This window comes from Camelina sativa, chromosome 11, assembly GCF_030686135.1.
Source record: "Camelina sativa cultivar CO46 ecotype springtype chromosome 11, ASM3068613v1".
NCBI classification, from domain to species: domain Eukaryota; kingdom Viridiplantae; phylum Streptophyta; class Magnoliopsida; order Brassicales; family Brassicaceae; genus Camelina; species Camelina sativa.
The window spans coordinates 29662001-29688325 of NC_141890.1; the positions used below are offsets into that span (position 1 = coordinate 29662001).

General features: G+C 34.0%; 3 protein-coding genes and 2 long non-coding RNA genes across 6 annotated transcripts; 2 read left to right on the forward strand and 3 right to left on the reverse strand.

Annotated features, from left to right (window-relative positions):
• Window positions 1–4964: 4964 nt before the first annotated feature.
• Window positions 4965–9019, reverse strand: LOC104724385 (PWWP domain-containing protein 3). Its single transcript, XM_010442863.3, has 2 exons — window positions 8499–9019; window positions 4965–8316 (listed from the first exon to the last, which is right to left on the reverse strand). Exon 2 carries the CDS (start codon window positions 8289–8291, stop codon window positions 5229–5231), a length of 3063 nt encoding a protein of 1020 aa, XP_010441165.1. The 5' UTR covers window positions 8292–8316; window positions 8499–9019; the 3' UTR covers window positions 4965–5228.
• Window positions 9020–12080: 3061 nt separating this feature from the next.
• LOC104724386 (E3 ubiquitin-protein ligase RSL1-like) lies at window positions 12081–14311 on the forward strand. Its single transcript, XM_010442864.3, has 3 exons — window positions 12081–12672; window positions 13099–13847; window positions 13939–14311. Exons 1-3 carry the CDS (start codon window positions 12349–12351, stop codon window positions 14168–14170), a joined length of 1305 nt encoding a protein of 434 aa, XP_010441166.1. The 5' UTR covers window positions 12081–12348; the 3' UTR covers window positions 14171–14311.
• Window positions 14312–15233: 922 nt separating this feature from the next.
• On the reverse strand, window positions 15234–17565 carry LOC104724387 (uncharacterized). Of its 2 annotated transcripts, XR_015570309.1 has the most exons (4): window positions 17515–17565; window positions 16934–17290; window positions 15748–15799; window positions 15234–15638 (listed from the first exon to the last, which is right to left on the reverse strand). It is a non-coding gene; the product is annotated as an uncharacterized LOC104724387 (long non-coding RNA). The 2 variants fall into 2 exon arrangements; XR_757642.3 differs by lacking the exon at window positions 17515–17565 and having other exon boundaries at window positions 16934–17452.
• Window positions 17566–17789: 224 nt separating this feature from the next.
• On the forward strand, window positions 17790–19240 carry LOC147934587 (uncharacterized). The gene is made up of 2 exons (XR_015570310.1): window positions 17790–18011; window positions 18877–19240. It is a non-coding gene; the product is annotated as an uncharacterized LOC147934587 (long non-coding RNA).
• A 191-nt stretch (window positions 19241–19431) lies between these two features.
• LOC104724388 (transcription factor MYB24-like) lies at window positions 19432–24285 on the reverse strand. Its single transcript, XM_010442865.3, has 3 exons — window positions 22522–24285; window positions 21433–21562; window positions 19432–20328 (listed from the first exon to the last, which is right to left on the reverse strand). The coding sequence occupies exons 1-3, from the start codon at window positions 22670–22672 to the stop codon at window positions 19974–19976; spliced, it is 636 nt and encodes a 211-aa protein (XP_010441167.1). The 5' UTR covers window positions 22673–24285; the 3' UTR covers window positions 19432–19973.
• Between the last annotated feature and the right edge of the window lie 2040 nt (window positions 24286–26325).

Sequence of the window (26325 nt, forward strand, 5' to 3'; positions counted from 1 at the left end):
AATTACGCGTAACACATATAATTATTCCTAATAAGGACGAACATGCTGTAAGACTGAGTCCTTAATAATTAAGATGCAAATAAAATTGTTCAACAAAAAGAGGCAAAAGCTTTCAAAAACAAAATTAGCTAATGCCAAATTTAAAATAAAATAATTGATACAAAATCCTTATCATCAATCATATTCTTTTATAAAATCGAATGTAAAAATAATTCAATCAAGAAAAACGTTTAGGCAACTTGTATAACCTTTTTGTAAAAAAATTAGGAGAAAATCTATATAATAATAACAATCCGAATAAATGCGACCAACAGTTGTGTTTTTTCAATCGTACATTTTGGATATTTTCTGAAAAGTCATGATGGATCATTAAAACGGTTATTTATGAAAAGTTACAACTGTTCACTGTAAAGTTGTGTTGATTGGAACATTCATATCTTTTGAAATCTATATATATTTGTCTGTTTGAAATGTTTTCATTTTTTTGCCATGACACAAATTCAACTAAAATTTCAATTTCAACGGTTTATACATTTTTCTAAATATTTTCTAGCATTCATTCTTTTAACAAAAGATTTTTGGAATGATGAATCTAATTTACATCTTTTAGTTAATTTTAAATATAAAAGTTTAATGAAAATACTTAAGAGTGTTTTTCCAAGAGTTAGATGGATTACATAGTGAGTTTTTAGATTTGACTTTTCAATATGCTAAAAAAGATGCTTTCATATATAAAAATTTAATGAAAATACCTATATATAATAGCAATCCGAATAAATGCCACCAAAAGTTGTGTTTTTCAATCGTACTTTTTGGATAATTTTCCAAAAAAATCTGTAGAAAATTTGAATTGTGTGTTTTACAAGAAGTTGTGATTGTTCATTGTAACGGTTCTTTGTAAAGTTGCAACTGTTCATTGTAGAGTTGTGTCTATTTGAATATTCATATCTTTTGAAATCTATATATATTTGTCTGTTTGAACTGTTTTCATTTTTTTTTGCCATGACACCAAATAATATAAAATTTCAATCTCAATGGTTTTTACACATTTCTAAATTATTCTCTAGCATTCATTATTTTAAAAGTAAAGAGATTCCTCCAATTCTTGATTTCACAAAAGATTTTTGGAATGATAAATATAATTTACAACTTTTAGTTAATTTTATACCTAGAGTCTTTTTCCAAGAGTTAGATGGATTATATAATGAGCTTTTGGATTTGACTTTTGAATATGGTAATAAAGATGTCTTTTATTTAAAATCAGTTTATATGAGTTTGTAGGTATAATCAAGTGCAGACACAACAGTTGCGATTTTTCGTAGCACCTTTTCGTAAAAAAATGTTTTTTTTTGTTTTTTTTTTAATTCAAACGGTTGTATCTGTTCATTGTAGAGTTGTGTCTTTTCACTATATTTTATTTATATTTTTTCATCAAAACTTTTCGTTCTAATAGGTGTGTCTATTTAAATAGTCATGCTTTTGAACTCTCTTCATATTTGTCTCTTCATCACTAACTAACAAGTTCGTTGAAACAAATTTTTCATTTTATGTTGAATCTAGATAATTGAATATATTCTATAATCTAGCTAAAATTTTAGAAATGATTATAGCAATAGAGAAAAATACAATTTAATATTGAATTTACAGTTGTGTCTATTTATCTTAACTTTCCGTTTAAAAAATATAATAACAATCTGAATAAATGAGAACAACAGTTACGACTTTTCGTAGTACTTTTTTGTAAAAAAAATTCGTTTTATTTGTTCTTTTTAAAAAACTCAAACAGTTGTATTTGTTCATTGTAGAGTTGTGTCTTTTCACTATATTTTATTTATATTTTTTCACCATAATTTTTCGTTCTAATAGGTGTGTCTATTTAAATAGTCATATCTTTTGAACTCTCTATATATTTGTCTCTTCATCAATAACTTACAAATCATTGTTCGTTGAAACAAATTTTTCATTTTATGTTAAATCTAAATAATTTGAATATTAATATCTAATATTTAACGTTATTCTATAATCTAACTAAAATTTTAGAAATGATTATAGTAATATAGAAATTTAATGAAACTTAATATAGAATTTACAGTTGAGTCTATTAAACGTAACTTTTCGTTAAAACAATTTCAATATTTAAAATTTATTTTATTTTGTTCTTAAGAGTTATGTATTTTAATTTTAATTTTTTTGTTGATACTTTTTCACTCATTGTTAAATAAATTTTTAATTATAGTTTTTTCATAGAAAATTACATTACTCATTATAACCATTAGTTTAATATTTTCACTTTTCAGTAAGGATCACTTTTTCATAATGATTTTTTTTTTTTTAATTTTAGCTCTTTACCATAATTCTTTACCATAATACTTTAAACAATATGTTTTGCAAAATTGCATCTATTCTACATAATATTTTCTTTTATATATTTTGATGATTGTGTTTTTAGTAACAGTTTATGTATTCAAACTATTCTATTACATTCAAATAATTCCATAACGTATAATTTTAAATTTTAAATTTAATTGTTTTTTTCTAAAAAATTTCTCCCCCAACATCACACAGGGGAGAGGAGGGGTCTGAGTCCTAGTTAAACTAAAAATAAAATTGAGAATATAGCCATCAAACAAAATGTTGTTCGATAAAGATATAAATATCGTTCGTTAGGAAACATCAGATAAAATAATGCATACGTAATTGCTGACGAATGAACAAGAAGCAGGACTACATTTGTATTGTACTCCAACGATTATTGTTCCTCTGGAAAACGAAGGTTTGATTGCTTCAGTTTCTTAATGTTACAGCATTTATTTATTTGCTCTCCTCCCAACAACACAGAGTAGGCTTATTAAAATCAAATAGATATTATGTGTATTGTGATACTATCTAATCTATTTTATATACTTACTAGTAGTAATAATTGGTTGCCTTGACAAATCTTAAGGCCGAAGGTAAAGACAATTTTTGTATGTATCGATCACAAAATCAAATCAAACTAATCAATAGAACAATTCATAATAGACTAATAGTCATTCTATATCTCTAACAACTCTTTAATCTTAAATTTAATTGTTACTTACAGAGTAATCTTTTTCAATAAGTAGTATTAAATCATGTTATAAAAGATTATGCATTATCTAAACTATACTAGTAGTTACCAAAAGAAAAAAACATAGTTACCGACCTCTTAAGTTAGGGATGTTTAAATTTTTTTTTATGTGGGTGACACAGTGGTATTAAATATATGGCTAAGGACGTCAACTCGCATATGTTTGGTTTCATTGTTTCACTGTTTTTTGGGCATTGGCTCGTATAACTCATATATAGGCATGATCAGGTAACAATAACGCAAAGTTAACGTCAAAGTGGTAGTGTATATGTCGACAAAAAAATTGAAAAGAAGTAGTAGTAGTGTGGTTTTTGTAAGTGTATGTGAGCAAGCTCAAGTTGAAGATGAAGTTCAGGAAGCTGTATAAAATATGTCTGCACAAAGTTCTATCTCGGCACATGCATCTGATGTATGCTCAAACCTTTGTCCTACAAAAGAGCATTAGAACCCTGTTGATTTTGTCTATCTGTCTCGGTTTTGAAGATTTATGAAGATATATTTAAGGTACGTTTTGGGATATTACTTGAAGGTAAAGCACGAAGAAAAAAGAAGCTTGAAGATATTTAGAAGATTTAGTGGGATTAGGAAATATTCGTTTAACAAAGAATAAAGTTAAATGGAATATTTCTTCTTGATTTTAGGAAAGTTGATAGTCTTGGGAAAGACACGAAATCCCTATATTAATATAGAGGGTATAGGACTTAGAAACTTATCTCTTTAGAACGTGAAAAAAGAGGAAAAACCTTGTAAGCCTTTTGGCATCTTTGGGGGAAAATGGTGAGGGTTTTTGTTTCCAAGTAAGAGTCCTGGGTGTAGATCAGTGTTGTTGATCTTAAGGATCTTTTAGTAGGTTGGGAATAGATTGGAAACAAGTTAAGAAAAAATCTTAGGTTTGTGTAAGTCCAATATTGAGCACTAACTGTAATTGTGCTCAAAAAGTATTACCAACAAAGTTTGAGGACGTAGGCATTTGCTGAACCTCGTTAAAATTTTTGTGTCTCTTTCTACACTGACAGTTTTAGATTATAAAGCCCAATATTATAAACACTAGAGACAATTATTATGTGCTTAATTAGCTATTAGTTCCCAAGGGTTTCAAATGGGTTGTCTACGTCCATTTTAGACCTATCCAATACTGCAATATTGAACATTTTGATTGCGGATAAATGGCCATGTTCATTGACAACAATATCAATTAACAACAATGTTCAAATGGGATGTCCATTAGTCAAATAGAATAAACTTTTACGTTTACATAAATGTAGTTCTACGATTTTGACGAAAAACACGGTTTTATGTGAAAACATTTTCAATGTTAAAACAAAATTTTGTAGTTTTGGCAGTAAAATCTAGTTTTGCGATTTAGACGAGAACATGGTTTTGACATAAAACATGGTTTTGTGAAAACTCATTTTTAGTGATAAAACGCAATTTTCGGTTTTGACAAAAACTCAGTTTTGCGGAAAAATAAGTTTACCAATCTCTTCAAAATCTCATTTGATTTTATTCGAAATGAGTGGATAAGATTGATTGGTGCGATCATTTTTCAGTTATCTTCTAATAAGTTTAACCAATGTTCATATTTTTAAATCTGTTTTGTCCGTCGGAGAAGATAAAAAAATAATCATTTAGCTTGAAAGAGAAGATCAAAATCCATTAAGCTTTTCAAGTATTTTTGGTCAAGCGATGGTTTGGATGTTTTCAAAATCCAAACACTTGCTTAATTAATGGATTTTGATCTTTTGTAATATGATCATTTTTCAGTTAACAAAACGACAATTGCCTAAAACTATTGCATGCTAGCCCAGTGTAGTAGGGTTTATTACCACAGTATCCCAAACTCAAGAGAGTGATATACCAAAGCCCAGTGTAGTAGGGTTTACCGATTTAGTTTCAAATTTTGTAAACTTGAAAAAGTCTACACAAAAAAACAAAAAGGAACATCGATCTAACTCTCTAACCTATGACAAAATTCATAAGTATCATCATCTTCTCAAAATAGTTTTCTTTTTGTTTTGCAGAAACCATAAATATCCTAAAACCTGCAGAAGTCTCCTGAAAATTCTCAACCAACAAAATAAAAACATAATAGCATAATCCTAAGAAGATCTCATCTCTCTTACTTTCTCACTTTCTCCAACAAATTTACTATCTCACCTTCAAATTTCACTCTCACTTCTTCAGTCATTCCTCCTTCACATCCGTCAAGTAACATTCTCATCTCGTCCATCTTTTTCTTCAGATATTCCACCTCCACTGTCGTCTCTCCAACTTCAGCTTCAGTTTTCTTCTCCTCTGTTCTCTCATTAGGATACTTGAGCCTGAATTTAACGGTCGAACTAGTAGTAAACGGGCATTTCTCTTGTGAGGATTCAAAAGCTTTTTCTCCATCAGGTACATCCAAGAAGGCAACACGGGCAGACGAGATGTTCTCCAACATATCAGTTCTTTCTTTGTCCAATGTCCCAAACCTCTCATATATTTCAATCAGTTCTTCCTTTTTAGGCAAACTCGAACCAGGACCAAATGTAACATATAGCTCAGCTCCTGCAAATCCCTTTTCAGTTTCTTTCTTTTTAGACTTTCCTTCTCTTTTCTTCTTCTTCTTCTTCTTATTCTTCTTCTTCTTCTCAGGTTTCACAGTCTCACTCTGGGTTTCTTCTTCGTCATGTTTAGGCTTCTTGCGTTTTCTCTCTTTCTTGGTTGGCTCACTCGATTCTTTCTGGGTATCCTTTTCTTCAACCGCTTCCACTTGCTTCTTTGATTCAGACTTCTTACGTTTTCTCTCTTTTTTAGTTAAGCCATTTGCCTCTTTCCGAATTTCTCCTTCTCCATCTGCTTGCTCCTTTGATTCAGACTTCTTACGTTTTCTCTCTTTCTTTGTTGACTCACTTGACTCTTTCCCGGTTTCTTCTCCTTCATCATCTTGCTTCTTTGTTTTAGACTTCTTATGTCTTCGCTCTTTCTTCATTGTCCCATTCTTGTCTGTCTCATGCTCTTCTTTCCGAGTTTCCTTAACCTCCTCTGCTGGCTGCTTCACTTTACGCTTCTTATCTTTTTTCTCTTTCCCCTTAGTCTCGGGATTGGGCATCTCATTCAGGTGATCTTTTTCTTTATCTGAACTATCATAACCCCCTAAAATCTTGTGAATGGCTCCATCATGATATGTGAAGCTTCTATAGATGGTCATGAATTCTCTTACCATGTCTCTTGAGCTACTGTCTTTTGGATATTGTGTACCAAGAGCTGATACACGAATTAGATCTTGCATTTCCTTTGGTGTAGCTCCCAACCTCAGAAAATCGACAGCGTTACTTAGTTCCTCTGACAGTTCTTCGCGACCTAACCCATTATCAAATGAAGGTTCACATGGTAAATCCAACTCATCTTCTTCCACTGCCATGATGCTGTCATTAGCATCGGTTATTTGCTCTCCTACTTGGCTCTGACTTGAAATGTTAGAAGATTCAGATACAACCTGACTCTTTTTACTCCTTTTGCGTGAAAAATCCGACAAGAAATCAGGCGAAAGGTACTTGCTCTTCTTCCTCTCCCTCTTTAATGATTGTGTGGCGGTCTCGCCACTTGCATCATTCTTTTCAATACTGGAAGCATCAAACCTGACCTTTTTTCGCAGTGAAGCCAACGGAGTTGAATCAATATCTATATCCATATTCGAAGCCTCGTTTTTCTCTGTCTCTTCTCTGTTTCCACTCCCATCATCATCATCCACAGCCCTTTTCTTTCTCTTACTTGAAGTTTCGCTTTTGCTACCTTCTTCCACTTGCTTCTGACTAGCATTTTCAATTGTAGAAACTTCACTCTTTCTTCTCCTCGGTATAGTGGTGGTAACATTTTCAAGCTCACCATTAACTTCATCAAAGCGTTTTGTTTTTTTCCTACCCGACTTAACATTTGACTTTACATCTCCATTCACTAGTTCTGTCTCAAATCTCACCTTAGCAGAAGACTCATTCTCCATAATATCAGCAATGCTTTTCTCCTTCCTTCTGTGGAGCAGCCTATGATCAGGAAACCCGGAACACTTCTCTAACGATCCTTGAAGAGACGACTCTTCAGGATCCAAAGCTTCTGCTTCCTCTACGCTAGAACGTTTAGCACGCAATTCTAACCCATCATCAACATTCTCGTCTTCTTCTTCTTCTTCTTCTTCTTCTTCTTCTTCTTCTTCTTCTTCTTCTTCTTCATCATCACTGTTGTTTTTGTCTTCAAGTCCTGGAACTGACTGAGGCTCATGATACTCAGGCAAACCATATCCTCTTCCAGACCGATAAAACGCAGATACCTTCCTTTTCAATATCTCCAGCTCAAGCAACCCACCAAAGCTAACCGTCTCTGCAGAGAATTTAACATCTTTAAGAATCTCTCCATGTTTCCCAACCAGCAAAGACGAAATCATTTCCCGTCTCAAATCGCGCACCAAAACCCCTTCCTTAATCCCGGCATTGTTAGCCGCACGGCTATCAAACTTATCCTTCCCCTCAGCACAATCACACACCAGCAAACGCTCAACGTGTCTCCCCATCTCTCCAACCGCCTCTTCCACCGCAACGAGGAAACTCCTCGAATTACTCACCTTCGAACACTCTTTAAAACTCTCCGCAAACGGTTTCAACTGGGACGCACCGCACCAAGCAAACGTCCCGTCACCGAAATACGCCACAAGCAATTTCCCCTTCTGCTTAATCTTCAATGCCAAATCAGAAGCATCAGATGGATCGTAAATCTGACCAGGCCACCATGGATGATTCTTGATTTTGCCCCACACAAAATCTCCAACACAGTACCCATGCTCTTCTTCTTGCTCTTCCTCTTCCTCTTCTTCTTCTTCATCATCATCACCACCACCATCTTCTTCTTCTTTCATATCTTCCTTCAATTTCAGCAACGAAGAAACACCATTCATAACACAATCTTCAACAACAACACCAGATTCGTTCAAATTCTTCTCAGCCTCAACAACGTTTACCTTCTCCTTCTCACCCTCACCCTCTCCGTTTACAGAAACCCTAACACCGTTCTCTTGAACAACAACAACAACACCATCATCCTTTAGCGTATCCTCACCTGAATCGTGTTCCTTAGCCGATTCAATCTCCGAAGCACAACTAGCTTTAGGTTTCTCCTCTTCTCCGATTCCCAAAACAACTTCCATTTCCATTTTTTCCCCCTAACTTCCTCGCCGACTGTAGATTTAAAAAAAAAAAAGAAAAAAAAAAAAAATTCAGAAAACGACAAAAAAATCAAACCTAACTAGTAGTCAATTTACGCATAAACACCAACGATTTCTCCAAAAAAAAAACACCAAAAGCATAAATTAGGTTAAAAATCTTATAAAAATTATCTGTCAAAATTAAATCTGATTTACCTAGTTTTTGAGCTCCGAGAGAAACGAAAACTACGACGTTCGAGCGAATCTTCAAAAAGAAAAGCAAAAAAAAAAAAAAAAGTCTAGTAACAACAAACAGAGAGGTAGATAGAGAGACTCAGAGGAGCTCTCTGGATTTGGGATTTCTGAGAGAGAGAGGGGAGGAAGATGAAGAGGTATCGTTGAAAGTGAAACGCGGCTGCGAAAAAAAAAAGTTTTAGCTTTTCGGAGAAATTAAAGGGTACTTTCGTAATTAATGTCTTTTTTTTTTTACCTCAAGAATAAAGACAACGTTTTTAAAAAAAATTTCCCAAAATAAGCCTGTGGTCACTTTCACGACTATACCAGACCAACCTTCGAGAGTAGAGAACTGTAACTTTACTCGCTTTCTCTGTGTGATACTTATGTTATCAAGAGTCTTACGTGGCGGCAATCGGAGAAGAGAGTGAGTAGCAAACGGATATAGAGGCGAGTTGAGGTGAAAGATTTGAGAGCCGCGTCAGAAGCTTTAGATGATCGACAGCTGTAATATGTGGTGCTTCGACGGCTTATTTATAGTTGCAGTAGTAAAAGAGCAGTGAGATTTTTCAAGTGGTCTATGAAACGACACTTATATTTGCCGTTTTCTCAAAGAAAATATTGTTTTAATTTTTATGGATATACTCGGTCCGCTAAGTCTTTCGGGATCTGAATGGTAACCACAGTCAGAGCGGACAAATACATTTGTGGATCGGACCATTCTTTTTTAAGTGTTGATAACGAACCGCTGCATTCCAACTCTATTTTCAGATAAAAGCGGTCCGTAATTGGTTCGCTGCGGTTTTGTCTTTGTTTCTTTTGGACCGCACCACTGCGGAGTAAAATTAATGAAGGGTAAATAAAAAACGGTTTAATCTACAGATATATTTATTCATCCCAACCGCTGACAACCATTCACACCCTTAGTATCTCTTAATTTTGTTTCGTTTTAGTAAAAATGACTAGTATAAAAAATTTAGTGCTTATTGTTGATTAGTCATTTTTCTTTTATCAATCATTGATCCGTTTAAGAGAATCTACCAATTAAAAGGACCTAGACCATAGGTCCTACGGTATTTTTATTTTATTATTAAGTAGACCATGCTTTTTAGTCAATAATTTTTTTCTTCATTGCATTCGAATAATTAACTCTTTATAGAAGTCTTGGTTATATATATATGTATTACTACGAGGTTTTCCTTATGAGTCAGTGTATTCGAATTTGGATTGTATTTACTGGAGAGGAATTTCTCCTTCAGGAGATCCAGATTATCTTCATCAGTTATCCTGGAAATTATGGTTGCTTTGCAAAAATAGGAATAAGAAGGTTTTTCAAGGCACACAGCTGGAACCAGTTGATGTAATTAATCAGGTTGTATGTGCAAAATTATTATGGAAGAGGTGCAGTTTCGGGTAGAGGCTTTTTCTGGTCACTAAAATCCATTGATCTCTCTGGTTCCTAGAGTGAGCTAGGGTCAGGGTCCCCATTGTCAAATACACGGATCTTGGAAAGTTTTTGAGTCTAATTCAGGTTTGTGTTTGTGGTGTTGTAATGGTGAAACTCATACTTTATTGTTTGGAGCTCAATGTCCAAGACGAATTCCTTCCCTGTTTCATTCGGAGTTGGAAGGCCTGCTTTGGGCCATGGAGAGTATTCTTGCCACATGATTCATCTGCCAGAACTTTGAGACGGATAGTGCGGAACTAATCGTGATGATTCAAACCCCTAAAGACTGCCCTGCCTTCTCTACTCCTCTAGACAATTTTCACAAGCTTGAGGCTTCCTTTCCTTTCTTCTCCTTATCCAAGATTTCTCGCTCCTCGAATCTGAAGGCGGACTGTCTAACTCGGTCGTCCAAATTGTTAATTTCTGAAATTTCTTTTGTAAACTCATTTCCTCTTGTTTGGGATACCAATTGTGGAGTCGTATACTAATTAATGTTTGGTTGACAAAAAAAATCAGTTGTAAAGCGCTACAACGGCAATGACGACTGAGTTACGGTATGTTGCAGTTGATTTAAGGAAAATTGCTGAGTTATGATCAAACGGGTGACTTACGATCATAACCCAGCCTGGAGTTACGGATGACTTCATTAAATTTATCTGAGTTATGAGAAAATGGCTGAGTTTCGAGCATAACCCATACGTAATTATGGCTGAGTTTTTATCTAATGGTTGATTTGTCAAAAATTTGGCTGAGTTAATACTTTGACATGGCTGAATTAACTTTCTCCGGTTGGCTGAGTTATTAACTACGCTTACTTATGGGATGTCGTTACAGCTAATTTACGGTTAAGTGTCATAATATAGCCGTAATGAGCTGAATTAACAAAAAACTCGGCCATTATACAGTTGACTTATTAGCGAAAGATTAATTACCAGAGTAGCATGCAATTATGACTGACTTATTAAACGATATGACTGAGTTAAAGATTTTCCGTTGAGTTACGACATTAAACGGCTGAATTTGGCAGCCATTTTTTTGTTTTTTAAATATTGTAATAGCACTCAAGTTGCGACTGAGTTATAGTTTTGTTTGATTGGTGGTTTAATTAGGCTGATTTACATGTTCCTTTGGTGGCTTACTTGACACCTCATCAATTTAAAAATGATGTCGGATGCATCATTCCATGTCATCATCGTAAAAGGAAATACGAAACGTCTTTTTTCTACTCGTCTTTTTCTTCACCTTGTTCAAAAAATATTTACATGTTCTTCACCTTGTTCTTCACATCAACAGAGATATCCAGAACTTTATTTTTGAACATCCAATTCGTTATCGTCTTCCTCATTCTTCTTCATTTTTGTTCATCCTGCTCTGATATATGATGGATGTTCAAGTAATTGTTGTTTCCAGTAATTGGTTAAAGAAACAAAAAATATGTAATTAACACCAACAATAGAGGGTGTACAATTGTGCAGATTGATGCGTAAACAACGCACGACAAGCTTGTGATGTCAGTTCTCGATGACTACGGATTGAACGCGTTGAGCCATCAGCTAATGCTGAACTACATGATCTCGAACAAGGCTATGAAACATATGTCGTAAGATACTCGACCAGTTTATGTCTCCACTGATCGACAGTTGCAATGTTTTCTAAGCATGTGGAAAATCGATCATCTATGTCTTTGTGTGGAGTTTTCAGCGAAAAAGTCTAGCGAAATTAGTTAGAAGAACAAATCTCGAAGAAGGATGAAACAACCAATCAATTCTGACTCACGGATATAGTTCTCTTTCATGCCTTCAAGAGAAGGCTTAATTAGTCATTTTCTAATATACACGTATTATTTATTTCTTTTTTTCACTATGATGCTATATATTTAATATTTTTTTTTCAAAATGGCTAATTTTGCAAAAAGGTTACCTTTAAAAGAAAACAAAATAATAGTCTTAAAGTTAAATTTGCCTTAAATTTTTGTTTTGTCGGCTTTATAAAAATAAATGCTGGCAATAAAATAAAAGACAAAAAATAATTAATGTTAACAAAAGTAAATATGATAAAAAAAAATCTCAGTCAAACTATGCCTTTATGAATAGTCACACCAATCAGACCCACAACTTAATTTGTCCTTGTAAAAAACTACGATCACAATCTATGAAAGATTCTTTCACAACTTTGCAATCTCCGCTTGGATCCAACTCTCTTCTTATTCTTTCACAACTTTGCAATCTCCGCTTGGATCCAACTCTCTTCCTCTATATATATGGAATAACATTTCATTGAGAAAATTTGGAGGCTAAACAATCATGGAAAGACGTGATTTAGATTCTTCGATTTCTAAAAAAACGACGGATAGATTCTACGATAACAAAAAATATCCCAAACCTTATGGGCGAGGGTAGTTCTAAGGTCGGCGAATCTATCTGTACGACAAACAAATTTGCTGATAGTACAGTTTACAGATTGTACTTCAAAGGTTTGGTGAGTGATAAAATGACGACATATAATGAAAAGATGGTATTTGCTGCTATTGGCGTTGCGATTTGCGATGATGTGGATAATTTGCTGTATGAAATGAAGGAATCTGTTGACGCCACCAAGATTCTCAGCCGAGTAGAGATTCTAGGAGCGATTTGTGGCATAAATCACACAATTCAATTGGGGATAAAAAATGTGGTGATTTATTGTGATGACCATCGAATTTACCAATTGGTAAGTGTTTCTTTTCTCTGTTATTTTTATTGGTTAGTTTAAGAATTAATTAGGTTAAAATAGTCTGAATGGTAGCTATTGTTTGCTTTTTTTTTTTTTTGTTTAAATCTTGCTTTAGAGATATATTGTTTGAATAAACTTCATGAATTGATCTACCATATGTTTCAATACTTGTCTGATTTGATAGCATGGGCAGAGGTATTTGGAGAGGAGAGGTCAATTGACCCTTTTATTTATTATAATATCATATTCTCGTTTACCAATTTTTTTTTTGGTACAACTAACTTTCCTACCACTAACTTAGGTTTAGTAATTGCATTTGGAGAGATTGGTAGAGTTTATATATAGTTCCAAACAATTTGATTGTAAATGAGAACTAGAATAAACTAAATTATTGGCTTTGGTTTCTAATTATTTTCACTGCAGATAAATGGTAGAGGGGATCCTTCTACGCAAATGATGGAGGATCTCGTTGGAGAATTCATACACTATAAAGAGAAACTGGCTTCAAGTGAGATTGTCTTGGTTGCACCAAATGATGTTAAGTTTGCTTATAGACTTGCAAGAGATGTGATAGCTTCTCAAATCAACAGCAACACTGATGTGGAGGCAACACAGGGAGTAGTAACTTGTCCCATTTGTTATGACGATGCTGACGACCACATGTTATTTACTAACAACTGTGGTCACCGTCACTGCTTTACCTGTGTGAAAAGGTATGTGGAAGTGAAGCTGCTCAGCGGAGTCTTTCCAACATGCCTTGAGCATGGATGCATGTCTAAGCTCACCCTTGGAAGCTGGCTCATGCTTTTCAAACCAAAGCTGAAGGGGCTGTGGAAACAAAGGATGAAAGAAGACTTGATTCCCGCTGTAGAAAGAATCTGTTGCCCATACCCAAGCTGCTCAACGGTGATGTCCAGAGCCAATCTTGTTCCCATTCAAGGCCACCCGTTCAATGTCCGTGCTTGTGTTAAATGCTCTGGACTCTTTTGCATTGATTGCAAAGTACCATCTCATTCTGGTTTGTCATGTGCTGATTACAAGAACCTTCCCCGTGAAACTCTTGTTAATGAGATGAAGCTCACGTCTCTAGCAAAGGAGAATATGTGGCGTCAATGTGTCAAGTGCAGGCTCTTTATTGAACGCGTTGGGGGCTGCATACAAATCAAGTGCAAGTATAGATATAAATCAAATCCGATTAATTAGCTACTTCATATATATACACTATTATTTAACAATGTCTTTTTTTTTGTTTTTGTTTTGTAGATGTCATTATGAGTTTTGCTACGATTGTGGGGTCGAATGGATGGATTTTCAACGAGAATGCCCTTCTGGTTGCGTAGATGACTATGATGATTATGATGTTGATGAAGAAGATGATGATAATGATGATGATGATGAAGATGATGATGATGATGATGATGATGGCGATGACGGTGGTGAGCCTGATGACGGAGATGTTGACTTCGAAGAGTTTGCTGTTTACCAAATCTATTAGGCTATTTACCTTGATATGTCAAATGAGCAGAAAGATAAGAGCAACTGGATTTGCTCTGATCATTTCTGAAGTAAACTGAATTGCTCTGTTTTCTTTTTCTTTTGCTATTGGAAGAGGGCAAAGATGATTTTGGTGATGAAAGTATAGATGGAAGGGAGAAGATCTCGAAGAGACAGACCTTTTTTTTTTTTAGTTTTTTAATTATAATAATATATTTAAGTGTTAAAAAAAACACAAGATATCTGGGATCGGCGGATACGGATCTGGAAACTAATTTAATAAATCCGCCGGATACAGATCCATATCTGGATACCTCCGAAAAACCCGGATATCCAGATCCATCTTAGGCCTACTAACCAATTCTGGCTGATTGATTAACCAATGATATTGATACTCTCTGCTTCCATGTCTTAGTGGATCGTTAATCAAGTATTTAGGTGTTGGTAACGGTGGGTAATATTCGTTCGTTTCGGCCCATTATCTCTTTGTAAAATATATATTTTTAAATAATTAATGATGCAATTTTCTCACAGTTCTAAATTAAAATAATACATTATACTATAGAAGTTCTTTTGCTCCGATGGTTAACCAAGAGTTTATTAATACTTCTTCATTTAGTATGGGGCACGAGCAGTCTAGAGTAAACACATTACACTTATCTTGCGTATCGCACTTGACCTAAGAGTTTTTTTTAACTTTTACAAACTAAAACTTATAAATCAATAATTCCACACTTAACCATCGTTTAAGGCCATGTTCGTGTCCTCAACGTAGCGATAAAATAGAGCTACACCGGAGAATATAACAAACGACGAAGAGAAATTTGACATTGTAAGACATCTCCACTAGAGCAACTCATATGAGTTGCTCATAATTAAACTAATTATATAATTTATATTAAATTAATCAAAGCAATCCACTAACAACTTTAACAAAATCACCCTTCCACTAAAGAACCCCTATCAAGTTGCTTAATCATTAAAACCAAAATGCCATATTACACAATTTGATTCTTTGCTTTATAAGATGAATGAATGAATTGATCATCATCACTCGATGAGGGTTGGTTGAAGAAACTATTCATGGACTAAAGAGTGTTAGTTGAAGTTAACACAATTCATATAGCACCTAAAGATCTATTTTTACAAGATTGCATAAACTGAACTATCCAAGAACAAATCAATAAGCAAAGATCCAACACTACCATTTACACACAAAACACATGAGTAATCAAAACCGTTTCATTGATGAAAATTTTCAAGAAATTGAATCAGCATCTGAAATTGATGCCAAACCCATGCTTGTCATGAGCTGATGAGCACACCCAGGTTTCAACTGCAAATACGAACATCTCTTTCCCAATTTCCGAATCCTCTGTCTTTTAAGCTTCTTGCTCACGCTCCTTGGTACAAGCTCATCATCAAGATCATTATAATCATCTTCATCATCAGTATTATACACAATTTTACTGCAAAATGTTTTTTTCATACCTTACACTTAGCTTCAAAGTGGACGAGAACAGAAGATGTATTGAGTCAAAGACACCTATAACAAGAAGAATCAGTTTGATGTTTTACCTTTTTGGTTATGAATCTTCTTCATTCTTCAAACCCATATCATATCTCCAGTCTGCACAAAATAGAGAAATTAGAAGAAGCTTTCTTAATATATTTTCTTTTAAGTCTAAATTATAAAAAACAGCCTAATGTGGTAGCGATTTGCTGCAGGGCATCGACTAAGCACAGAAGCAAAACATCATCATATATCAATACAGATGACTTGTGCAAGATCATCATCATCATCATGTGAAAGGTCTAAATAAGAGTCATCAAATATGTATGATTGCTTCAAAAAATATATATAGAATTGTTAAAGAAACTGCCTTTTACTTGACACAAGATCATCATCATCATCATGTGAAAGGTCTAAATAAAAGTCAGATACTGAGACATGACAAGTTTCTTTGCTCAAGGAAACTCAATGGTCAAAGGGAATTCAAAATCAAAATCATGATGGTTCAGTAAACGCAAATGGAACTAATCACCCAATCAACTAATCAAGATTATATAATTCTCCTATAGATTCTGGTCTCGACTACTTCAACTATAAAGAAACAAGAGCAGCAATGTGAACCAAATGGTAAAGAGAAGCCGTTTGCCACACCTGAAATAAATAAATAAAAACCTTAACATTATTAGACAAATTCAACAACAAATGCAAAAACCCAGAGAGCTAAATGTCAAAAAAGTAATCAAATTTTCGAACAATCAACACAATGTTGAACCATCCAAACAAACTTAAGCTCCATGACAATAGAGAACTCCGACACTCAAACAGACCAATAGCTATCAAGTTCTCCAAGATAACCAACACAACGATCAAAGTACTAATCTTCAAAACTCACAACATTAAAAGTATCTATACACAAACAACAAAGCAATCCATCTCAACCCACAAGATAACATGCATTCACTCAAGATAACAGAGCCGCCAAATCTGTATCAATGTTCAGGTCAATCTTAACCGCGTGTTCCATCAAACATGGTGATTCTTGTTAACAGAGAGCAGCTACCTCAAAAAATACAATGAGATCACAAGTGTAAATCAACTAAGATCAAGTCGAACACCAATCCTTGAGCTAATCGGAGCCAAGATCGAAACAATTTCCAATAGTTTGACGGATATAAATCCAACCAAAATCAAATCCGAATAGTAATCGAGATCCAACACAAGAGCAAGTAGTAGATCCGAGGGTTTATTTACCTTAAATCAGAGGAGAAGATCGAGAGATCGAGGAAGAAACAAGAACCAAGACGATGAGGATCTGTCTTGCTCTCTCTCTCCGAACTCTCTCTTTCTTGTCACTGGAAAGTACAACGGCCGATGAAGAGCTGAAGACGACGAAACAACTCAAAGAGGGGAAAGTGTAAAATTGGTGTCAAAAATCAATCGATTCAAGGGAAGAGAGTCGTTGTTTCCGTCAAGAGAGTCGCAAAAAACAGAAGAAAACGGGAAGAACAAAATTTATCTTTTCTATTTTCTCATTACCCAACCAGAGCTTGACACGTATGAGTTTTCTGGGTTGCTTCCGGATTGCTTCCGGGTTGCTTCTGATTCCTCCTGCAGCAACGGTTCTATGTTAAATAGCATTATTTTAAAAGTTTTTGATTTATTTTTGAACCACAAAAATACTGAGCAACCCATTGAGCAACACCAGTGGAGATGCTCTAATGTTATATAACTGTCGATATATAGTGCTCTTGAATTCATTTTGACGATGCCATAAGGAAACAAACAGGCCCTAAAAGAAAGCTTAATAAACTTGAACCCAACTTTGGGTATACCATCAATCAATCTCAAAAGTCCAAGACCCAAGGTTACGTGATTGACGGACCATTACAGTGAAAATAGAAGAGACAATATAAATAAGTAGATGAAACTCAAATCCATGCACGTTTTCTATAATACCTAATTGTAAGTTGTGCTGCACGACCCACCATGTCATGTTTTCATTTATGATTCACATGGGAGATTCACATTTTTCACACGAAAAACATGTGGGCAAAAAACTAAAAGGATACGCAACCTAATTCAATAAATTTTATGTTTTAGAGTACTTGCATCTAATGCCTATATCTATAAATTACGATTGAAGATGTGTCAAAACAAATATGATTTGAGCGTATGTTCTAGATTCAGTTAGAATATGTACGCAATACAATCTAAACACTATATAATAAACAACTTTGGTCATGAGGTGAATGCTATACAACCGAAACACTATAAGCAACTTGGTCCTGAGGTGATCTATTCTCTTTGGACGTGAAATCTTACATCAACGGTTTGTCATCTTATAAGTTTTTTTTTATTTGTCAATATGGAAATATGGATTGAGATGAGATCCAAGTCTCTTTGGTGTGAATCGTGTGATGAAAACATATGATCACCATAAAACCAATGCATCTACTCTTAGTTCCATTTCTACTCATCCAAATCTTGATTGTGTAACTTAAATTATGGAGTATATCTTTTCATTTGGACCAGTTCAGAAAGATATGATTTCAATAAACAGGTAAAAGAAGAAGAGCGAAACCATATTGCAATAGCAAACTTGATTTATACTCAGTTAAGATGATAATCTCCACGACTCCACTACGTCATATGTGAAATTATTTGTGTATATGCAAACCTAACATTTGATATGGATTATATTTAGTTTGATATATACATATATTTGGTTATATATGTATGCAAGTATTAATGGCAATTTGGACAAAAGGCTTCATTGTATAAAGCAAAAAGTTTGGTAAACCTTAAATACTTATGCCGTCTTACTATAGTGAACTCACTCCCTTACCGAACTTCTTGTCGTCCACGAATAATATCCTTGTCGGTCCGATTATTCTTTTTTTCATAATCAGATTTATTTTGGATTAAAAATTTTAAGTCAATCATCCTGAATATGATCTCGTCATGCTAAAACTCAAGTTAGTCTAGACGTTAACTGGTATAGCATTCTAATATACTAACAGAAAATTTAGCCACTTTGTTTATTCTACATCAACAGTATCTTTGGATCGATTATTATAAACAGTTGTTTCATTCATAGAGCCTTACTCTATAATGGAAATTTCTTAGAAATATTTGAGTTTTTGAAAGTTCGGTTCAAAGAGTTAGGCTAACGTCGGGTTCTACATGTTGCACAGAATTGAATACAATGGAAATAAGGGTAATAAGAAGTGGCGCAAGTGTATAGCTGTGATGCATGTTCTATGACTATATATATGTTGGATTAGGTTATGCATGTTGATAAATGTCATCATGTGTGCCATGTGCTTTCATTCATCCACATGTACATGTATATCCACCCAATAAATCGGTATCAAAGTCGGGTCTACGTTTTTTAGAAATTCAAATATTGTAAAAAACGTTTGATGTACTCTTAAATTATCTTACCCTGATTTCGTTTCCATTTAACTGTTTAAATAGCTTATTTATGTAAGTTTTAAAAATTAAATAAATATATAAGTGACGAAGAGATATATCTCCTTTAAGTCGTTGCAATAGAAATAACTCCATTTTTTTCTCTATACTATGTAACATAACTGTTTGTAATAGAAATAACTCCATTTTAAGTCGTTGCAATAGAAATACAGAACTCCATTTTATCTCCATATGTAACATAACTGTTTGTATTAGTTTTGTCGTTGTATCGTTAGTCGTTTTAAAACATACATAATGCATATTATTGAAAAGATAGATAAGGTCAGAAATTATTATTTCCCATAACTTTCTTCTAACAGAAGTACTATAAATAGAGTTATTCGGTAACATAAGTACGTACACAATGAACTCCCGATTAGATCCCATTTCTTACCCAAAAACAAAAAAAAAAACAAAAAAAAACATATTCAACACACTTACTTAAACAAAAAAACACACATACATTAAAAAAGATAATCGTATGTTGACACAAACATAATATAAATTGAAGGGTGTTCTTGTACATCAACAATAAAGCACTGACCAATTATTTTCAAAATACGTATATATATGATCCATTTCCGTAGTTTTATTTAATTTAGGTATAACCTCGAATGGATACCATAAAAGTCTCCAACCTGATCTTGAGTACCTACCTCTAAACGATATGAGACAAACCCATATAGTACTCTCATATCTGTTTTACCTTTATATTAAGCATATCAGGCCAAGAAATAACCGATCGACGTTTATTTACTCGTATAGTTGTATATAAAATATTTATATCCCTCTTTGGACCGCAATTTAAATAACTTATTAATTAATTACCATTATATAAATGCATGGGCCAAAGATCATCGACGCTCCAATAGTTTTGTTCGGATTGATCAACTGATAATGGTATCATGGTCGAATCCGATTCAGGCACATAAGTGTTGTAACTAAGCTGATGATCAATATTGTTGGCATGTTGAGAATACATATCCATGGGTTCTTGAGTATCATTCAAGACTTGGCCTGTGCTTGTGGCATGATGGTTTATGATCTCAGAGCTTTGTGATCCAGCGGTCGTCGTTTCTCCGTTCTTGATGATGTATTTCTGGATCTTGGTCCTCCAAAAATTCTTGATCTCGTTGTCGGTTCTTCCTGGTAAATGCTTTGCAATCTTCGACCACCTAATCATAATCAATAATGATTTATCATCAATAATTTAATAATTATGTATTTGTGTTAAAACTTACCAAATTATTAAATTTAGGTTTATCTTGGGCGGCCAACTAAAACCCAATTGGCAATAAGTGGAAAGATCCTAACCCGTTATATATTATTTAAATTCCTTCACACCTCATGCTTAGGCATGACCATCTGAAGTGTGGGCATATGTGGGAACAACATCTACGAGGTAGTCCAACAATTTCTGATACTATACTAAATTTAGGTTTTACTGTGGGCTTCCAACTCAAAACCAATTGGCAATGAATGGAGAAGCTCTAAAACCTATATATATATATATTATTTAAATCCCTTCACATATTTCCGACGTGGGATATTTTCCACTAACACAAATGATTATATTAAGGTTAGATCTAAGTTGTGGCTGCAAGGAAACAGCTACATACGTTGACCAAAATAAGGTTTGCATTGAGACTTTTAAAGCTTCCATATCAGAACAACATTAGCCAAATATTGCTACTGTTACATATGCATGGTACGGTGTGAATGAGTTTTTTTTTTTAAAACAAAATTGAGAGCTAGACCCGAACATTCAGTATTTAAATCAAAATTTCAATCATAAGACGATATCTATGAAATATCTAACTTTCGGTATACATCACTTTTATGCGCGTGTATATACGATTCCCTATCAATAAGTATTTTCGTGTGGAAAAAAAAGATGTATATAAATTTGGTACTTGTCTTTGTACATGGTCGTATAAAAGAATTAATCATAACAACTAGTACGTGGAAGAATTGGCACGAGGTTTAATACTAGTGGTGAAGAAATTTCGACACGTGTGGAAAACTCAAACAAATGGTTGAAAAGAATTGTAAGTTTTGTTATACCCACCAATATGTTTCGCCTCTTCACCTAATGTCTTGCTTTGATGTCTTTTTAAAGATCCTTTCAGTCTTTAGCCTCAAGAATATATAAAACCGATTCAAAGTTCGAAAAATTAGCTTTGCTTCTCTCGTTTTATACATATATATAACCTTATATATTATTAAGTTTTGAGTTTTATATATGTATATTGAGGTATATATATGAACAAATTACTAACCTATTTCCCCATTTGGAATGAAGTTCCATGATGGTGAGCTGTTCTTCTGCTGTGATATTTCCCCGTCGCACATCTGGTCGGAGGTAGTTCAGCCACCGGAGCCGGCAACTTTTTCCGGTGCGTTTTAGGCCTATATTTACATAAATTATAATTACAATCAATTACCAAGAAATAGACTATCGATTGTGTGCATGCATGTGTGTATATATATATATATATATCGTACATATATGTACTACTTAGGTAAAATATATCATTTTTTTTGTCATTTTCTATTAGTGTGTTTCAGCTATTTAATATAATTAATAGTATTATTCGGATTTTTAAACCATAATATCAGCTTTACTGGACTGCAGTAAAAATTCTAACCAGACAGATTAGGTCAGGTCTAACAAACGTTGATATTAAGTGTTTTATATCGAATTATTTAGGATAATTTTGTTTATATACATCGAGAGTGTGAGAAGAAATTAAGGTCAAAACTTTAAAACCCTAGCAAGATAAAACTAAAGAGTTCCAATCAAACAAGGTCTGTCGATCTATGGAAGACAATATTTTTCTCCACAGCCAAAAAAATAATTTCTAAATTAAGTTCATACATATAACAGAGATTTTAAAGTGGTTGTTCAGAAAAAAAAAAGTGATGATTAGTTCCCGTCAAAGACCACGTCTTTAGAGAATTCAATTGATTCATTCAATTTAAGATCCGGATTCAAAACTTTATTTTCTTATTGAGTTTGCTTATAAGTGTACAAATTTGGGAAACTTACTAAAATTAATATTATCCTTGAATTTCAAATAGTTTGAGATAGATTTTTGCTTACATGTTTTTTAAAATATATGAACGAAAATTCCCTTTGTTCAAAAACAAAAAAAAAATAAAATAAAATATGAACGAAAATTCCCAATTCATATATATATATTAGAGGATGTCACAAACTTATATAATCCTATGGAAACATATTTTAGAGATTGAAATATAAAATCTTCGCATGTGAAGCTCAAAACCCTAGTTCATCAACACACACATACACACATGCATAACTAACAAATATTGGTGATCAATTGTAATTTATATAAGAATTTGACCTGCAGATTTGGCGAGAGAGTTCCAAACACCTTCACCATGATTGGCGATACAATTGATGAGAATCAAATCTTCTTCCATGGTCCATGGCCCTTTTCTCACATCTGCATCTCCTGATCCCGACCCACCAGTACCACCTACTCTTTTCTCCATATCTATGAAGTTACTCTTAATAACTCTACTATATAATTGATAGAGATGAAGATAATTTCTAGAAAGAGAAATAGAAAAGGAGAGTTCTGAAAGTCTGGGAGAGAGTTGATATTTTGAGGTAATATAGTGGTGGGCTAGCCACTGCTTTTATAGAGAGAGGGTTTCTAAATTTAAGGCGTTGTTACTTTTAAGTCCAAATTAAAATCTTAAATGACTTTAGATATAGTACTAATTAGCCACATTTCTTGTCGTTTTTTTATTTTATTTTACAGAAATTGTAATATCACATGGGAAGATATATAGCCTCACGACCTAATTATGATAGTGTATGATCATATTGTATGATATCTATCAATATCTCTTCACCCTACATGCACATATATGCATGTATATATGTATATAATGATTTTTGCATATGTATATATAATATTCAATTTCATTTTTCGATGTACAAGTACAATCCAAATAAACCAATATTGTGAATCGAACTCAAATACTTAATCCGGACATCGGACCATATCTAATAGCACAGTTTAAAAATAATTTGTTTTATTTATGAGTATCACAATCCTAGCCAAACGGTAAAAAACAAAAAAAAATTTATCTAAAACCATTTTTTCTTGATAACTGATGATCTATTTGATAACTGAGAAGTGATTGTATGTCAGTGGTACTTCCTTCTTACAGATGAGTGTAGGCCTGGGCATAAAAACCGTATCCAAATACCCAATTTGGAACCCGATCCAAAAAACCGGGTTCGGGTTGGGTACGGGTTTGCCTATAAAACCCTATTGGGTTTTATTTTCTAATACCCGTGGGTTCGGGTTACAGTCAGGTAATATCCAGTACCCGTTTGGTACCCATTAAACCCGAACATATAAACATATTTATAATATTTATCATTAATATAATGCAATTACCCCAAAATTATGATTATAATTTTGAATATTTCATTTAGTTTTATACCTAAATATCAAAAATAATCAAAATATCTCAAATATTTTGTTATGTAAGTCAAAATTTAACTAAATTTATTTAAATTTAATTATATTTTTTCGGGTACCTGGTAGTTCGGGTACTAATCGGGTTCTAAAATTTGTAATCCAAACTGACCCGAACCCGATAGTACCCAAACCGAACCGAACCCATATATCTAAAAATACCCAATGGATTCTATTTTTCTAAACCCGTTTACCCGAACCCGAATGGGTAATACCCGAACCTGAACGGGTTACCCGAATGCCCGGCCCTAGATGAGTGTCAGAGGTCTTGAGTTCAAGTCTCTCTGCCACCACGGTGGTACTTAGCTTCTCCAAATAAAAACTTCTCCATACGAGTAGGGGCAAGCGGTGTACACTAATCCATAGGTCCAAGTCGGAGGTGAAGTTTTTCCTGGATATGGGGCTGCTTTGCGGTGGGACTAGTCACTATAAAAAGTTTACCCTAACAGTTTTACCAAGCGTCGATAGCTCAATGGGTAAAGACTCTCTGGCAAAGTCTAGAGGTCGCCAGTTCAAGAACGGCGTTTGGGAGGGGACCATATAAAATGCTTTGGTACCTGGCATGAGGGGCTGTACGGGCCTAGGCCCGAAACCTCTTAGTAATTCAAAAAAAAAAAATTCCCAAACTAACAAAATTATACCAACCCCTCTATAACATATTCGATTTTTATTTGGATACCATCATATATATATATATATATACTGAAAATCTTAAAGAAAAAAAACGAATAACCTAAAACCAAATTGAACACGCTAGATCCTAATGTACACCTCATTTTAAGTGCATTTACTCGCATAGTTATGGTTTATAAATTACTGAGTCTTTTATATAACTGTACAGTTTTTTTTGTTGAAACAAAAGTTAAATAATATATAGTTTATGAATAAGAATATGAATCAATACAATAAAACTTGAATGTTTCTCTCCAGAGCATGACACATTAGTATTGTGAAACATTCTAGATATGACACATCAATTAAAACAGGTAACCAATGAAAACATTTTAATTAATACAGCTCATCATTCTATTCCAATAATAACCATTCACTAACCTATCAAATTAAAACATTAATACATATCAGCTTTTTTTGTCTAGATGGACACATATTTGTTCTCTTGGATGATTCGATTTCTTCTTCTTTCTAATTAGCTTTCACCGTTGGTTCTGATCTAATCGGTACAAAGAGAGCCATGAGATCACCAACATTGCGGATTCAACGTTATTTTCGCTGGTGTAACGAAAAGGTTTGTGTGATCTTGTGAAAAACACTTGTATCGCCGACTTCGTTCAACAAGGAGGGAGAGAGAGAGTTGGTGTTGAACCCTATCATCACCGCAAGAAGGAGAGAGGAGAAGAGAGGTAGCCATGAGACAGAGTATGGGAGAGCAAGAAAGATCGTATAAAAAATAGAGAAAAAGGAAGAAGAAAAGATGGTGCCAAGAGATGGAGGTGGGAAGCGGCGAACCAGATGACAATCAACGGAGAAGAATACCTTGCGGAGTGGTGGATCTGGTAGTCATTACTATGACAGGCCACAGTGGTGGTGGTGGAAGAGAAAAGACATAATAGATAGGAGCTGGAGAAGAGAAGAACGAGAAAGAGGAATAAGAAAATAAAGCAGTTTGGAGAGGTACCTTTGGAGGCTCATCAGCGCCGGATGTGACATCAGATTAGAAAGTAAAAAACACCTCCGTGATCACCATCAAGCCATAGCTCGTAGCAACTGATAGAAGTCCGATCAGAGTTATATTCAAGAAGTTCTATGGGTTGCTTCCTACGCAAAAAAATATTGGAACTGTCCAAACCAGAAGCCCTAGAAATCAGATTCGAGGTTGTCTCCTTGGAACAGTGTTTTGTAATCCAAAACTTACCCGATCGAGCTGAGATTTGGTGGGGAGCTTCAGGGTACTACTGGCTACAGATTCAACGGTGGGATTGTGATTTTAACGGTTAGTTGTGGTTTTTCACTGGTGTGTTTTGAGACATTTGTATAGAGTAAATAGTAACATTTTAATGTTTGGTTTGACAAATGAGGTTGGATGGAGCTGAAGCTTTTTATGAGTGTTCTTGAATATTGGGTCTCACATGGGAAAGAAGAAATGAGTTTCAACATTTAAGTGGCAAAGGAGGAGGATAATTCTCGAGATAATGAAACACAAGAAGTTATGAAAGATGAGGATGTGTCTGAACCAAAGAAATTGAGATAGATGCTGAGATAAAAAAAAAAAAAAAAAAAAAAAGATGATGAAAAAGCTGTGATGGAAGATAAAGAGTCAGAGGTTTAGACAAATGGAGACAATGCTGAGACTGAAAAAGCTGTGATGGAAGATAAAGAGTCAGAGGTTAACTTGTGATTGTAGGCAAGACTCATCTTTTAGAAGAAGAGATGTTACAGTTTTACAAATACTAAACTGCAGACTAAAAGACCACTAGAGTAAAGTATATATCTTTGTTTTGGAAGAAGAGATGTTAGAGTTTTACAAATACTAAACTGCAAACTAAAAGACCACAAGAGTAAAATACATATCTTTGTTCGAAATGCTTCACGATGGAGCAAGAATAATGAAGATGTTTCTTTGATGAAGAGATTGAAATTAGGAACCAATATGTGAAACATTTTTCTTCTTTTTTATTTACTCGTAGTTTTAAT